The following is an 18130-nucleotide window of genomic DNA, read 5'->3' on the forward strand; positions in this document are numbered from 1 at the left end:
AAGTGTTTATAAAGCTTTAAAAGGACATCTGCACCACATGTTCTTTACTAGCAATGATTGTGAACAAGTCAAAGCCCTAACAAGCCAATTAGGAACCTTAAAAAACCTAAATCTGAGGTCAAATCTTTAAGGGTGCCATTAACACCTTGCATGGTGCTTCTTTTCCATTTTTAGTGTAAATTATACAAAACAAAAAATACACCAGCCTGAAAGCTGAAAATAATGTTTAATCCTTTACTTAAAAAAATATTCTACTCATGTATCTCCTCACAGTACCAGATAGTTGCCCAAATTACTGCATGCCATTGTATTTCAGTGCAGGGCTGAATTACAGAAGAAGCTCTAAAGCTCTGTTTGGAGCTCTAAAGCTTTACAGCACTGCAGGACAGCGGGTTTTAATTCAGCCCCTGAGGGTCTTCTGCAGCCGGGCTCTAGTTTTCTACTTTTTGTTTGTTTATTTATTCACAAAGGTACTGAGACAGGAACTAGCTGTTGTTTACCTGGCTCAGGTGGTCAGGTGTGCTGGAAGCAGGAACAGAGTAAAATGTGCCCTGTCTGGCTGTGCACTGGATCGTGTGTCTGCATGAATGTGTGTGTATAAGTGAGTATGTGTATGTGAGGAGGGTTTTTTTATGAAACCCACTGTTGCTGGAAGTTCTTTTTTTGTGGTAATGATGTACAAACTGTTGTACCACACTGAAAACATTGTTTTTTAATTTCAATATAACATATATTTTTCTAGATTCGCTCAGAAACAGTATCTGTTTTCAGGGTAAGTGTGTTTGATTACTGAGGTGTGTGTAGAAATGACAGAATTCACTCTTATGTTATTCGAATCTGTATCTTGGTGTCTGTAATAGAGCACTGCTTTGAAGCAGATAGACTATCCAGGCTAAAGTACAGCCTCCACACGGCAGGGTTAGTTTAACACGCCGTTACAAATAAGACCCTCAAAGTAAACAATTAGAGACCCTCCCACATACATTCAAACGCTCATGTTTTGAGGTTGATCAGGGAGGTTCTGTATATGTGATGGAAATAAAATCTAGAGAAAATCTGGAGTTTGATGGGGCTGACACTAGTTGTTGGATTCTTTACACCGACCACAATTAGTTGGACACATTTTGGACACGTGTTTAAGTTAGAAAGCTAATCTGCTTTAAACTGCATAGAATTATTGTTTTTGTCAGGACTGTTACAGCTCACCCCTCAGTCTGTTACTGTTAGCTCCACCTATGGGGTAAATAATTAAGCAAGGGTTGTAGCATTTGCACTTGCTCTACTTTCAGTTGAGTTGTTCATGAATAGTCAGACCTGAAAGCACAGTCTACGCTTTCATTTGTAGCAGTGCAGCTGCTTGTGTACAAATCTTATTAATCTCGATGAAAAGCTTTTAGAGCGAAGTATAATGTGTTAGCAGAATAGCAGAACACTTTCAGTGATTTTATACATAAATAAAAATATACCGATATGGTGTGTACCTTTCAACGTTCACAGTTTGATGCTCAAGACAGCCTGACTTGGTTGCTGTTGATATTTACAAACTTGGTGCTTTTTTGCCCTATTTTGTATTGGGGTTCATGCACTGCTCAGCATTACAGTCCCATACACAGCAACATTTTACTGTGGTTTCTGTGGTATCCTGTGTGTTTGTGAAAATCCAATGTTTCTGTGGTGTTCTGTAGTATTTTGTGTTTCTGTGGTATCCAGCGTTTCTGTGGTATCCCGTGTTTCTGTGGTATCCAGCATTTCTATGGTCTCTCGTATTTCTGTGGTATCCTGTGTTTCTATGGTATCCCGTGTTTCTGTGGTATCCAGCATTTCTATGGTCTCTCGTGTTTCTGTGGTATCCTGTGTTTCTGTGGTATCCAGCATTTCTATGGTCTCTCGTGTTTCTGTGGTATCCTGTGTTTCTGTGGTACCCAATGTTTCTGTGGTATCCTGTGTTTCTGTGGTATCCCGTGTTTCTGTGGTATCCTGTGTTTCTATGGTATCCCGTGTTTCTGTGGTATCCAGCATTTCTATGGTCTCTCGTGTTTCTGTGGTATCCTGTGTTTCTGTGGTACCCAATGTTTCTGTGGTATCCTGTGTTTCTGTGGTATCCCGTGTTTCTGTGGTATCCTGTGTTTCTGTGGTATCCAGAATTTCTATGGTCTCTCGTGTTTCTGTGGTATCCTGTGTTTCTGTGGTACCCAATGTTTCTGTGGTGTCTAGTGTTTCTGTGATATGCTTTGCTTCCTTGGTATCCTGTGTTTCTGTAGTATCCAATGCTTCTATAGTATCCAGTGTTTCTATAGTATCCGGTGTTTCTATGGTATCCAGTGTTTCTGTGGTATGCAGTGTTTCTACAGTATTGAGTGTTTCTATCGTATCCAGTGTTTCTACAATTTCCTGTGTTTCTGTGGGATCCAGTGTTTCTATGGTCACTTGTGTTTCTGTGGTATCCCGTGTTTCTGTGGTATCCAGCGTTTTTGTGGTATCCCGTGTTTCTGTGGTACCCAGCATTTCTATGGTATCCTGTGTTTCCATGGTATCCAATGCTTCTATTGTATTGAGTGTTTCTATAGTATCCAGTGTTTCTACAGTATCGAGTGTTTCTATCGTATCCAGTGTTTCTAAGATTTCCTGTGTTCCAGTGTTACTGTGGTATCTTTTGGCAGGATTGCCCTGATGTGCAGCTTTTACAGCACATTTTACTTCTCGCATGGTGGGATGGGTGTATCTGTTCTCCTAAAAGCCTTAGTGCTTTGGCAGAGAAATACATAAAACAAGTTTACATTCATAAGTTTTTGGTCATATAAACCTCTACATAAAATAATCTGCTAACCCAGTGATCGAATGTGAGCCATCCACCCAGAAGTGTTTGTAAATTATGTAGGAAGCACTGATAAAGTGGAGATAGCTGATGTCATATAAAGCAGTGTGTGTGTGTGTGTATAATGTCTCACCACAGGGTTGTTTCTGTAACGTACATTTATTCAGCACATCCACATCACTCTTCAGCATCATCAAACAGCAGCGCAGCGCATCTGCTGCCACCGAGGCATGTGTGTGTGCGCAGGATGAAGCAAGAGCTCTTTTAGCTCATGAATAATTTATGCAGGGATAGGAAAAATTCCACTCGGGGGAAAAAAAAGAAGAAGAAGAAGAAGAAGAAGAAGAAAAAAACTTTAAATCTGGACAGTAGATCATAAGCACAGCGGGAGCTATAGGGTTGCTGGATGCAGGATGGGCTTTAAAAATGGACGAGGACACTTTAAAAGCATTGTAAAAGCTTTAAAACACACACCTGCATTCACTGTTCTCTAAAGAGCACAGTGGAATGCTGCCTTTAGCATTTCAGTAAATCTTTAAAGAGCCTATATCATCAGAAAACTGAAAGGTGTACATTTAGACATTACAATGATGGACCACAGCAGCAAAGCAAAGCCTAGCCTAGTCTGGACTAACCTAGCCTAGTATAGCTTTTAAGACCATAACAAGAACTTTTCGTAATTACTTCCGAGCCTTACCAGATAGCGTTGCTGTCCTATTTGGGTCCTCTCAGTGGCCAGTCAGCACAGTGTGTGGTTAGCTAGCTGAAACGACTGAAGCAGTTAGGCCCCTAATGATGGCCGTCCCTAAAATCGGGCACTTCCGCTCATTGCGCATTTCTGCACACCTGAAAACAATATTCAACCATGGCTAGCAACGTTTTAATCTTGCACATCTCAGGCGGACATGCGCACTATTCAGAAGTTATGGGACTGTATGTTAGCAGGGTCAGCTTTTAGCCTAGCACTCAGCTAGCACCTGCATCACCGGCTCTCCTCTGGTCATCGCTTATGGCCCTCCAACTAGCAGTTGTGCTGAGACTGTCAGGGACACTTCCTCTAGTCTCTACCTGTGTCTAAGGGTTAATTCACTAGGTTGGCTAACGTTAGCCATTATCCCTTTTAAACTCTTTCTTTATTGTTTTGAACTAGTCAAGACTGATGCATTTTGAAATTGGCTGAAGGATCAGTAAGAATGTAAAGGCTGCTGTGTGTAATGTGTCCAGTGTGTGTAGAGTGTGTTCATGGCAGACTGTGTGGATGTGTTTCAGGGTTAAAGTGAGATGAGGTTTAGCAGCTAAAGAGTGAGGTGAGGTGACTGCTCCTCTCCTGTCAGAGCAACATGGTCTCTGAGCTAATCTAGCGTAGCCTAGCAGTTCTCCCCTGCCCCCACCGTCCATATGCGAGTGAACGCACGCACACAAAAAAGCTATTTATATCGTGTTCACGCAGCCTCCCTCGTCTCCCTACATGTGATCTGTATCAGTGTATTAGAGTGCCCCATTTTCTGGCCAACATGCGAAAAGCACCAGCGAAGAGATGTCCTCGATGCAGCTGCCATTTTGTAGGCCATTGCTGAGAACGCTTATCGACCGCTCGCTCCGCTGCCTCTCCGGCTGAATTAAACACCATCATCGCTATATTGTACGGCAATCGATGGCACGAGGGAAGTAAATTACATATAGCAAAGGCTGGGGGATATTTCTTGCTTGAGAGCTGAGTCAAACACTTCTCCTGAAGAGGAACGAACAGCATAGTGACTGCGGCAGTACAACGTCATGCTTATGAGGGGTTTCGTCTGTCAGACAGGATGATGATGTGTATTTATCCAGCAAACATTGGGGCTAAAATGGGATGTTACACATTTATACACTGCAAAAATGCTGCCGTTTTACCTAAAGTGATCTTAGCACTTCAGATAATATGCTAATTGATTGTGAAGCACTGATGATTATCATTATGATTATTAGGGCTTCAGGGAAAGCCATCATGGAAAACTGAATTTTGCCCTGTGAACTGTTCCGTTCACTCCCTAGGTCATACAGTCCATTTTTGGAGCTGTAAAATCATCCAATTTTGCATTAATTGATTTTGTGATGGCACAAAAATAATATATATATTTTTTATCTGGCCTACAGCACTGCCCATGCATGCTAAAGTTGTTTTAATAATAATACATAATACATAATAAGACAAAATATATAAAATAAGTTAAGCAAAGAAGATGTGTAAAGTATGCGTAAAGTATAAAATATATACAGAGATATTAACATATATAAGAATAATAAAACAATACACTAAATTTACACAAAAAAGAAAGGAAATGTACAATGCAGGGACGAGTTGACAAGTGTAAAGTGCGATATAGTGGACGTACAACATAATGGTGTGCAACTGAGCTACATTGTAAATGAGGTTCCCCTGCAGTGTACACCAAGTTGAAGTAAAAGTTGATTGATTGAAAGTCTAATTAGCATATTTATATCATATTGTTATATGATTCTTATTCTTATTCTAGTATTATTATTTTTTTTATTCCGCTTCCTGTCGGCTACAGTGTAAATTAGGGTCCCCCACAGTGTACTCCAAGGAAAAGTTGATTTATTGAAGGTTTAATTACATATGTCATATGTATTTTAAAGGCAAAGGAACAAAAATGAAGATGTAAAATGGTCATGATTAAAATGAACTCATTATTATAATTATAATTCTTATAATTATTATAGCATATAATAAAAATGTAGGGTATGGGTCATTTAAGGGAGCTAGGTTTATTACTTAAAACTGAATGTTGAAGTTCTTTTTTGCGCTATTCCTATAAAAACATCTTTATCAAAAAATAACGAGCCAAAAAAAAATGATATAAATGGTCGTTCTTTCTTCTTTACTGTGCGTCACCTAGCAGCATATTAATGGAGACAACAGTACAGAAGCCCCCATAGATCAGCGCTATCAGCACACATGCAGTGGTGCACTGCTTATGCTGAAAGTGCTCTGTCTAATTTATACAGTTCATAATACTCGCGCAGCTGCTCATCTCTTGCTCCGTGCCAGACAACCTCGCTCCTCCTTGCCAACAGCACGCAGCTCGCAACTCTTTATTGGAATACAGGCCATTTATCAACGTCTGCGGCACTAAGAAATCCCGGCCTGCATTTTATTGCGAGCGGAAATGTTATCCGATTTGTCCATTAACCTGCCCTTCTTGGGAGCTCTGCCGAGTGCGTTTTCCTTTGTTTCTCTGCCCGATGTGTTTGCTCCTCTGGCTTGTGGGTGGCAGTGTCAGCCAGCATGGATTAGAATGGCCTAGAACTAACTGCCCCCCCCCCAACACACACACATGCATACACTACTGCAAGGCCTGGACTTATCACTGAAAACTGCAAAACCCGCATCAGAGACCTGCTCCATTTTGTGTAATTCTCACCATTGCTGTAAACAAAGTAACTCTTTTCAGTTTAACATGTGAAATGGCAGCCAAATCCAAGAGTGGGCGACTCTGTTAGATAGACGCTGGGGAAGTTTCAGGGTGCCTGACTTTTTGATTTCACGTGAGATCTTTTTGGGGGGATTGTGGGATGGTTTCTTACCAGGTTTTTTGTTATGGAGGTATATTAAGATTAACTTGTAGATTAAAGCAAAGGCTTAAGTGACAGTTGATGAGTGTGTTTACATGAACAGCAATAATACGATCATCATTTGTCAATATACGATCATCACAAACGTGACAACGAATGCTTTTGTATGATTTGGCACCATTAAACCACAAAACTAACATTTACTGTTTGCCAAGCAGCAGTAAAGGTGCACAGTGTGTATTTAGAAAGAAACTCATGTAGAGATTATTTAAGTGCTTGTAAATATGAACAGATTGTTGACGTTGTAAGAAATTCTGCTACTAGGCAATGAAACAGCCTCTCTGTATATATGAATATATATCAGGAGATTGTTTTATGGGGTCAATGGTTTCCTATCAATGTTGCTTTTTGCCAGTTAGCTCCCTTGTCAGACCAAATCTGCACCCTGTCCAAAATGAATTGCATTTACATGTAATCTCTATTCTATATGCTTAGGGTCAAGTCTGCACTTCTGACTCTATTCTGTCTGTTTGGACACTTTCAGGCTAAGGACAGCGATGATGATGAGGAAGTCGTCCATGTTGACCGGGGAAACTTCATGGATGAGTTCTTCGAACAGGTAAGGTTGGCTTCATAGTGGGCCTCCAACATTACTTTAACCTCTTTCTGCAGGCCTCCCAGTGAAGTGGTTGAATATTGCAGCTGTCCAATGAAAACATGTATCTCCATTATTGTCTGTTTTTCATTTTTTCCATGGTTTGAACACTGTAGCTGCTCTGTACACTGTGTGAATAGTTCTGGATGAAAGGACAATCAAAAAGAAATGCTCCAAAATGACTTGGAATAAAATGTTTTATTTTAACTTTCATTGAAATTTAAGAAGGTCTTTTCCTTCTCCTGTAAAGCTGCTGTTTTGGAGATACATGTTTTTCATTGGACAGCGGTGATGGGTGTTTACTGCAAATCTGCCTTTAGAGGAGTTATAGTACATGCATGCTCATGCTGAACATAGTCAAATAGATCAGCACTTTTTGTAAGCTACCTTGTTTTTATTTCTGTATAAAAGATGCAAGTAACTTACATTCTTGTTGGATGCACTCAAAGGGAAGCTGCAGTCAAGGTAGGAAAGGCATACCCTGCCAGGCGTAGCTGTTTCTGACATTTCTCAAATTGCCTTCCATCATGTGTGAAGGACTGCTGTTGACTGAAAGTCATGAAGTGTTCTACAGTTTTTGAATGATCCTGCACTGCAACAAAAAATGTACTTTAGCAAGTCAAACCATTTCAAATCTGAATAAACATCTAATGTTGCTTATTTTGAGATGATGAGAATATGCTAAGACTAACTTATTTCTAGAGATTTTTACTTGTTTTAAGTCGCTTTATCTTCTGAAAGTGTTTTATTTAATTGGCAGATAATTATGCTTGCTTAACAATGTGTATTTCTTAGAACAAGCAAAAGTATTTGCCAAAAGATTAAAACTGACTTTAAACAAGCAAACATTCCTAGAAATAAGTTAAATCATCTTATAATTTTCCTACAACAAATTTAATACAAAAAAATTCCCTAAAAATAAATCCCTATTAGGCTGTAGAACAGTGGTCACAACCCTGCTGCTAGAGAGCTTCCAACAGAGTCCAATTCTGATCCATCTAGAACTATGGTTGGATATTTGACCCCTCTTCTTGACAGAATTGGTAGCGTTCAATGGCACGGACCCAGTGTTGGTTGGATTCTTGGCACAAACCTGATGTTTAAGCACAGTTCACATATTTTCAATAGGGTAGAGGTTAGGACTAGGTCAGGACCATGACATTGTGTTTTTGAAACACTCACCTTTCTTGTTGATGGTTTAAGGTTTTGCTGAAGAATTCGGAGGCAGTCCTCCTTCTATACTATTCCATTCACCTGCAATGTACCAGGTCCACTCACAGTTAAACAGTCCCAGAACACAATCCTACCACCATCTTGCTTAACAGTTGCTACAGTGTTCTTAGGATTGAATGTCTCACCTTCACTCCTCTAAGCATACCTGTGGTCATTGTGGCCAAACATCTCGATCAAACCAGAAAAAGAACAGTTCAGGGAAATCACAGAAAGTCCAATATTGCCATGATGTTCATATCCATGATGAGTTTATATAAACATCAACTGTATATTGACATTATAATATCCATTAGGCAGCAAGGGCACACAGTGTCATTGATGTGAAGCACCAAAAGCTAAATACACTAACAGCGTCCCTTTGTGGAGAGACCTGCTAAATGTGGGTGAGTGAGTTACAAGCCAGATCTTTGAGGTGCTTTGCTTCTAAAAAAATTTTTTTTTTTTGAGAAACTGAACTATACAACGTGTTGCCATGTGTGAAGGGTGTTTGTAAAATCTGAAAACTGTGAGTTTAGAGAACAATTGCAGTTGCACATATTACTAAATATATGGGACAAATCCCAGAAATTATTAATATGATTAGCTGAGATATATTTTGTTAACTTAGTATCAAAGGTGGCAATAAAGAAGTATAAGTACTTCTATAAGTAGATTTCTGAAGTATCTGTACTTTACCCCAGTGTTTTTGTCATTTAATACTTTGTACTTTTACTCCTTACATTTAACAAGACAAATCTGTACTGTTTAATTTTAAAAACAGACTGGTTACTTTAAAATTGACATTTAACTGTTTTTTAATTGCGCAGTTTCTAATCTGGCAGCTAGTCGCTTGTCTTACTCTTAGTAAATCTGAATTTGTGAAAACTTCAGTTTGTGTAAAACTTCAACAGAGATTAATTTTGGTTTCGTAATGTAATGGAAATGTAAATCATTTCCAGTTAAATCTTTGAACCACGCTGACAGATAACCTTTAACACACTAGCGTGCCCCACATCCCACTTAAAATGTCATTTGTATGATACAAAGGCTGTACATATCTATCATTTAAAAATGGAATTACATTGAGGAGTGTCTGCTTTTTTTTACTTTCAAAAGTACACCATCCTTAATTTATATCAGTGTATTTTTAAACCTGGTATTTGTACTTTTAGTTATGTATGGTGTACTTCTGCTACCTCTGCTTAGTATGAAGACACATAGCTGTGTCCGGAACTGCCCTATTCACTATCCCCTATATTCAAAAATTTAGATCACTATATAAAGCACTATTATAGGGAACAGAATTTGCAGAGGTAGTGCATTTGTAACAGGCAAGTGTGGTCTCTGAAGATCCCTCAGTCCCTCAAATCCCTCAAAGAAGCTGTATGCGAATCTTTAAGCCAAACAACGCAATGAATTATGGGTATTTCCTGTCCACTAGGGCACATAATTTGTACGTTACTTATTGTGGACTAAAAAATCTGCACTATGTTTTCAGACATGACTACAAAATGGCAAACCCCCAAAATAGTGAATAGGGCACACTTTCGGACGCAGCTCACTGAAATCACTTTCGTACGGAAATAGAATAGAATCATTGCACTTTTCCTGTAAAAGAAATCCCGGCTTAAGATTGTTCTGAGGGGCACCGAAGCCGAAATCATTAATGACTTTAGCAGTGATTTCTGTGTGTGGAAGAAAAAGCATGGCATTCAGTTAATGAGATTTCTGTAGTGGAACAGTGCCTAAAGGTGTTACTCGACAGTGGCTAGTTCTGCGACTGTCCGCACTCTATGAAACGACCAAATTATATGATTTCACTTTTGCTTGAGGGTTTCTGACCCGGATGATAGGACCATGGGCTCAGCAGTTGGGTTACGCTGTGCAAAACCATTCGTACGCTAATGCTAATTGGTGCATATGTTAAACAAGCTAACAGGTTCACCCCTGAAAGTAAAAAACATGTTATTTGACCTCCGATCTGATCTGAAGTCCGGGTTTTCGCTCCTGTTCTAATGGGCTAATGCTGTGGTTACACATGTGACAAGAACTGACAGCTTTGTCAGGCTACCCTAGATAATGCTTTGATAACAAATGGTTTCTTCTTGACTTAATGACTTCTTACATCTTATAAGGCTTACTGACTGACTCACTCATGTTTAGCAATATTGTTCACAAATACATGATTTTGAACTACTACTGCTCGAATAGTTTGTGTGTTCTTGTCTTCTCTATGTCTTTATGGCTGCTGCATAGCTAGAGATGTGCTCTTTTCAGTAAATCAACGCCACAAAGCTACTTCAACCTACAGTACGCTGCTATTGCAGACATGAAAAAAAACTCAATGCACCATTTATATTTGTCCTCTGATGACCTGTAACTACTGTAAAATCTCTCCATATCTCTCCATTCACACAAGAACACAAAACAAATGTAAAAAGCTAATGTGAGCATGGCAGCCTAATAGGGAATGGAAATACCTCACTACGTTTAATGCCAAATGCCTCAAGAAGAACGCTACAGACAATCTTTCAATCACCCACACACTCCTGATCTGGCAGTCATCACTCAGCAACAACCATGTGCAAGATAATGTTGTGATGTTTCAAAATGTTTTATATAATCTATATTTTGCCCTACTGGGTTCATGTCGATGGATGACTAGAATACAAAGAAATAGCTGCTTTTAAAAATATCTAGATAGCTGCAGAGATGTTGGCGAGGGTAGAATTTCGAAAACTCTGCTGCAATTTATATCATTAATATATTTCTCAATGGAGTTGTGTTTGCTAAAAAAGTGGTTGGAATGGCAGAAACCCATTCCAATATGAAATAAATACATACAGCTTTCCCTGTATGTAAGGAAAGCTTGTCTGCTGCACTTGGTTTAGAAAAAGACAAAGGGTAACCCTCAAATCAGATGCAAACCGTTGTCAATTCAACTAAACTTTTAGTCTTAAATCTAGTATTCTCACACCTAATAGTTCTTAGTTTTGAGAGTTCTTGTTATTTTTACATAATTTTTATTTACTGTTCTTATTTTAATTGGCAGATATTTGCTTGTTTTAAGTAATGCAGAAAATGAAGCATTCTTATAATAAATAATGTTTAAAACAAGCAATTATCTGTTAATAGAATAAGACAAAAAATACTAAAATGGTAATAATTTAATGAGAAATATTAGATATTTACACTGTCTTTAAGATCATTTTGGCAGTGTATCTTAAATTCCTTTTCCTCAAAAGCAGTGATACTGCTTACTGCAGCACCATAAAGGATGTGGAACTAATTACTCATTTGCATAACTTAAAGTTTCCCTCAGATTCAGATCACGGCCATCTATAAGTTGGGAATAAACGCAGTTGCTGAACTTTAGAGCTCATCTGAGGTCTCCTTTACTGGGGAGCATTTCTAGAATACCAACGAGTTGCTGAATCTGCACTGCAGAAGAAGGCCAGGGGTGGCGAGACAGGGTGGTACTGAAGCAGGGCCTTCTCAGGCTGAAAAACTCAGCTTATATAATCACCATAGTGCAAAACAGTTATATCTCATCTGCCAATACCATGGCCTCTTTCTGTTAGTTATCTTGATGGATTACATCTGGTAGCGTCTCTGTGCCCACATAAAAATGGTTTGTTGGACATCAGGATTGACCAACATACAGTACAATGAGACACTCATCAGATCTTCTTAAAGATTTACTTCTTGTTAAACTTCAGAAATGCTCACTTCAAGCTCTGGATGAACCTTATTTAAATATTTAACATTGAAACTGGAACAGTTTCTCAAAATGGCTTCTCCACTATTCAACTGAGATTGGTGAAAGTCGAAGTCCAGTGTCAGCAACGTGAGATGCTAGGCTAAAGAAGAATGTCTGAACTGTTTCTTTGAGAGGGCATCACTTGCAATGGAAAGATTCTCTGCACTGTATTTTCAGTTGATAACTATTATTAATACATTTCATGTCTTCTTTCGCTTGTCTCCCTTTCAGAACGCAGAACTGATAACGCGCTCTTATTAAGGCTGTGGTGGTTAAAGCTGTGCTGTGTCTGTTTGCAGGTGGAGGAGATTCGCGGCTGCATTGAGAAGCTGTCAGAGGATGTGGAGCAGGTGAAAAAACAGCACAGCGCCATCCTGGCAGCGCCCAACCCTGACGAAAGTAAGTCCTGCACCGTCCTCACACACCAACGCACTGACACCCACAGTGTGTGTTACAGTCTGATGTCATGTTTTAGGAAACAGTTGTGCTTAGCACTCTCCCAAGGCTTCAGCTTACATAATATGGCAATTATTAGGGGCCCACGCACTGAAGGTTCTTAATTTGTTTACCAGTAGGAATTTTACATGAACACTTTACAATAACAGACCCCAGTGACTAGCAGTATAAGCATTATCTAGTTGTTTGATGATAAGTGTTATTTGCATGTTAGTTCTTTCATTTCATTTAGTGACGTTATAAAAATGTAAAAATTTTTGAAAATGGAAGCAATTGGAAAATGGAAGCAAAACTAAGTTTTACTCATTTAATTCTCATAGCCAGTAAATCATCCAACTATTCTATACTGTTTTTACACAGTTACATAAAACAATTCATAGTAATTATAAAAGGAATAGTTATGTGTGTGAGTTGTGAGTATAACTATATCATTACTATACAACAATTAAATACTGTATAATTACTATATAGTTACTACTATAGGATTTCTATACAGTAACCAAATAATGATTTGCAAACAATTGTTTTTTACAAGGTTTAGATCATCCACAATATATGACTTAAAGGTATGTCACTAAACATTCAATCAATTTTCTAGTTCTTAACAGTCATTAACACATTAGTACATGATTAAGTTGCTATTTTATTAAAATTACTTACTCCCAGTTTAAACCCAGCTGTACATTTTTAACAGAATGAGACACTAATCAGGCCTGGGCATCTACAACGTCCTCCAGATTTGTGTAATAAAGGCCTTGCAATCACTTTAAACCTGGATCTATAGTAATCCTTTTAATCACTTACCTTCTCAAGGTCGAAGAACACAACTTACATCTCTAACTACAATTTTATGCCTGTTGGATCAACTGCATTGCAATGTATACACTTTTTGCCGTCATTATAATTTTTCACCAGCCTTTTGTCAAATTTTCTTCATTTTTTGATAAAAAAATTCTGTTTATATTAATATGCAGAACATGATTCATGATTTATCAGACCAAAATTAGTACATTATGGCAACTCGTAAAAATGCATTTGTCTAAAAGTGGTGATTCAGATGCATCAATTTTAAAATGTTATGAATAATTATAAAAATAATCCAATACATATGTATATCAATTTTTTTGGCTGAAATTTTATTATCATCCCAGAAGCTTTTAAGGTTTTAAAAGTTGCAGTATTTAATTTTCTTACCTGCTAAATCATTGTGAGGGCACTGGAATGAATTCTATATGTATATGTGTGCATTTTATCACAAACTTATTGCGTGCCAGGTCCAACTCATGCGTTGTTCATTTTTGAGAAGATTTTTTCAGTTCGAATCCTTTCATCTGTCCATTTTTCAGTTATATTCTGTAACTGTGGACATCATGGAGGTACACACACATTTGATTGAAACATAAATATTTTTTAGGGCTATGTAACGCCAGTAGTATGCTTTCAGTCAATTGAAAAAAACGTTCTAGTTTCAAAGCGTTTGTATTTCTCTGTTCTGGCCACTATAATGCTGTCCACTGACGCCGTCCCCCCTTTCTGCTCTTTTGCATTGAGTCACCCTGTCCTTAACTCAGCCTGCCAGGGTAATGCGCCTTTTTCCTCCGCCGGCTGAGGCTTTAATCCCTGACGTTTCAATGCCTCCTGACAGTCCAGAGTCTGGGTTCGGTTAAAAAACCCTGCAGGGCATTTACAGCACCTTCAGCTCGCTTGGGATCTGCAACCATCTCCGCTTTCAACTGTCTACATCAACACTTTCTCCATTCGTCAGCATTACAGCTGCACAATGTGGACAAAATATTACAAATAAATTGCAGTTTATACTGTAGTGGTATTGTGGTCACATTATGAATATTATGCAATGAAATTGCAGGTATATTCTGCTATTATTGAGATTAAATTGTAGATATGTTGCAATTCTTTTGTAGTGAGCTTATATTGCGATTAAACTGCAGTTATATTGCAGTAATATGTTAATTATATCGCAATTATATTGGGGTTTTACTGCAGTTCTTGTCTGGTTGTATTACAGTTAAACACTGTAACTGGTTAGAGGGTTATCTGCGTATTACAGCATATTTGTCATTATTGGAAAAAAGCCAATATCACAGTAATGATTAACTTATGATATATGATATCATAAGGTCATGGACATATGTAAATCACTTTTTTTCAGCATTGTGATGTTTGTGTTATGTTTATATTTTCTGATGCATGATGCCTTTTATTTTCAGCATGTTTATTTTTCTGCATGCTTTGTGTGAAATTTGTTTTTTTCTTTTTGTGTTGTTCTCTCTCTCTCCCTCCTTCCATTCTTTTCTTTTCCTCCTCCCTTGCATCTTCCACCTGTCTTTTTCTTTTTGGCCATGCTGCATGAAGGAGTCCGGCGGCAGCTGAGTGTCTGATTGGATTTCTGTTTCTGAGTGAGCAAACTACTACTACTGACCCCCACAGGAGATTAACAACTGCAGAGCAGGACACTGGGCCAAAATACAAGAAACATCTCAGGCGGTGTTACAAGGAGTAACAAACTGCAGTACATTACTAAAATAATCTACACTATACTAAAACTATACTGTTATACTACATAGAGAATACACTTTACTAAAACTGTACTATAACACTACATACAAACTACACTATACTAAAACTACTATAATACTACATAGAGACTACACTATACTAAAACTACTGTAAAACTACATAGAGACTACACTATACTAAACCTATACTAAAACTGCACTGTAATACTACATAGAGACTACACTATACTAAACCTAAACTAAAACTGCACTGTAATACTACATAGAGACTACACTATACTAAACCTGAACTAAAACTGCACTGTAATACTACATAGAGACTACACTGAACTAAACCTAAACTAAAACTGCACTGTAATACTACATAGAGACTACACTATACTAAACCTATACTAAAACTGCACTGTAATACTACATAGAGACTACACTATACTAAACCTATACTAAAACTGCACTGTAATACTACATAGAAACTACACTATACTAAAACTATACTAAAATTGCACTGTAATACTACATAGAAACTACACTATACTAAAAATACTGTAATACTACATAGATACTAAACTATACTAAAACTATACTAAACCTATACTGTTATACTACATAGCAACTACAGTATACTAAAACTATACTAAAACTATACTGTAATACTACATAAAAACTAAACTGTACTAAAACTGTACTGTATACAATAGCTATATTATAATACTACATAGAGAAAAACATACTAAAAAGTAGTGTTATACTACAGAGACTACCCTATGCTACAAACTGTGCCAGTGTTTATATATAATGCACATTTGTAGATAATGCAAATAAAATGTTTAGCCATACAACAGTATAAAGGTAAATTTAGACATCTAAATGTTAAGTAAAGCAAACATACACACACACAGATTCTCCAGTCCACTGCCTCGGGGACTGTAAGCCATCGTCCTGCTCTTACGCTTTATTCTCCTAAACAGCTGATCTGTACTGTCACACACTGCAATGTAACGTGGGTCCAGTGTGTAGAGCGTTCATGTGCATGTGTGTCGTTGAGCTTGTGCTTTTATATGTGTGTATATGTATGTGTTTATATGTGTGTAAATGAGCATTAATATATGAACAGAGAGAAATCCCACATAGAAAATAAATGCATGTATTTATTAACACTAGAAAATGTATGAAAACTTACTACTGTATCTATGAGCAATTTAATATGTTCTACATTTAAAAAAAATCAGAACAGTTCAAAACTAGAAGAAAGAGGCTTGGTTATGTTTTTTGTATGTGTGTGAAGAAATGGGGCGACTGTGGAACCAGTGAAGACCTCAGCCTTCAATTTGACCCATAAATGTCAAAACAAGGATACAACATACCTTAAAAATAATGATAATTTGTGCAATAAATCCCTGTGGGATTTCTAACAGTATGCAAGCACTATAGCTAACACTGGTGCATCTGAACGTTTGCTACTCATTCCACTGTCTATGGAATAAGTAATGTCTTTTTAACATCTTCAGTCCCTTGAAGTGTGTCACACAAATGAGAGAACAGGCCTTGCAGTGTAAATGGTTTCTGTTGAGAAGTTTGAACGGAACGTTCATAAAAGCTATAAATAATTGATGTGTCTGGCTGTGTATGCTATGGTTAAAAACTGCAGTTTGTCACCTTTATTTATGTTATTGTTAGCCACATAGCCTTTATCTCAATAACTAGAAAACTAGCCTAGTAAAGTATCGAAGCTGTTCTAGCATTCCATTGCAGCTGCAGATGCAGATGTTTACAGCCTAAAGCCCTACAGTTTTTAAATATTAAGAACTTTAATGTACTTTTGCTGCTCTGGCTTACAAACAGCTTCATCCAGCTGTCCAATGCAGCAGATCACAGTGATTTCTGGGTAAGTTCTGCTGCTAAAGTCAAAACTTGTGTTCACTTGATCCCTTGCCTCTCAAGGCTTATATAATCAACCTTATTTCAGCTAATACAGTAACGAAACAGCTTAATGATAGGGATTAAAACCAGTATTGAAATAGGAAGCTAGTGATACAACCTGGTTGTTGCCATCCCAGCTCCAGAGACAACCATGATTGGTAAAGTGATTATGTCGCCTGGTCAAGTGCTAACACACACACACACACACACTTTATTTTCAGCACATCAGCTCAGAAAAGCAAAACAACTACAGCATAAACTTAGTTTCTTATTTCAGTCCCCGATTATGCTGACCAGAGCCGGCCGCACAGATCCGCTGTGGGTAAATAGGAGAACACAAAGTCAGGGATACAGGATACCAGTCTGTTTTGGTTAATCGATAGAAGGACAATGCATCCAAACTAACAACATGTTAACAACACTAACAATATACTAACAACAGTCGTAAAGACACCAGAACCAGTAAGGTGCTTTTAGGGCCTAGGAATGAAAACGTACATATTTTTAATTTCAGTTCATTTTTTCAGTAGAATGATGAAAAAATCATAATAAATCACACATTTAGGAATTTATTTGTCTGAAAGAATGTCCCTCTAGTCCCTCTGGTGGTTCTAGATATGTGACTGTCTGTGAATGTATGTGGTATATTGAACTGGTTTCAGTCAGCAGCTGAACTCTTTACTAAACGGACACCATTTCACTGCAACAGATGAGGTAAAATACATGGTTCAAATTTCAAACCACAAGCTTCAAGCTTGTTCGGTACTACAATCCTATAAAGAGGGATAACAGATGTTATCATTATCTTACAGTTAGGGTTGTCCTTTTTTGACCAGTTGTGTCCTTAACTGAAGGCCAAGATCTTATAGTCATGGATCATCACTGGCCGGTAGAGGACAGATTAGTAACTTAATGCAGCTGTAATTAAAAAGTATATTTTTGCAGTCACACTAAAACCTTGTTTCTCTAAAATTGCAACTTTCCAAGGAAGAAACGTCTTAGCTTGATTCTGGTGCATTTCTGTTGGTCCGCTCATCATTCATCACCAGAATCTGACACAATATAGCCGTCCGTTTTCGAATTAAATCAAAAAGTGAAAACAAAGGTTTCTGCCTGACAACAGTGATTATATTTGTATGCCGAAGCCCTTTTCTCCTGTTATTCCATCTAAGCGAAGAATTTCTGTGCTTGTAAAGTTG

The 18130-nt window shown here is 37.9% G+C and overlaps 1 protein-coding gene across 1 annotated transcript in view; it reads left to right on the forward strand.

Moving 5' to 3' along the window:
• The window catches only part of stx1b (syntaxin 1B), a 63154-nt gene that overhangs the window by 23609 nt on the left and 21415 nt on the right, over positions 1–18130 (forward strand). Inside the window, exons 2-3 of the mRNA XM_072675727.1 lie at positions 6936–7010; positions 12318–12417. Coding sequence (XP_072531828.1) covers positions 6936–7010; positions 12318–12417 — 175 coding nt within the window. The remainder of the gene's footprint in view (positions 1–6935; positions 7011–12317; positions 12418–18130) is intronic.

Source organism: Salminus brasiliensis, chromosome 3 (assembly GCF_030463535.1).
Source record: "Salminus brasiliensis chromosome 3, fSalBra1.hap2, whole genome shotgun sequence".
In the NCBI taxonomy this organism is placed as follows: Eukaryota; Metazoa; Chordata; class Actinopteri; order Characiformes; family Bryconidae; genus Salminus; species Salminus brasiliensis.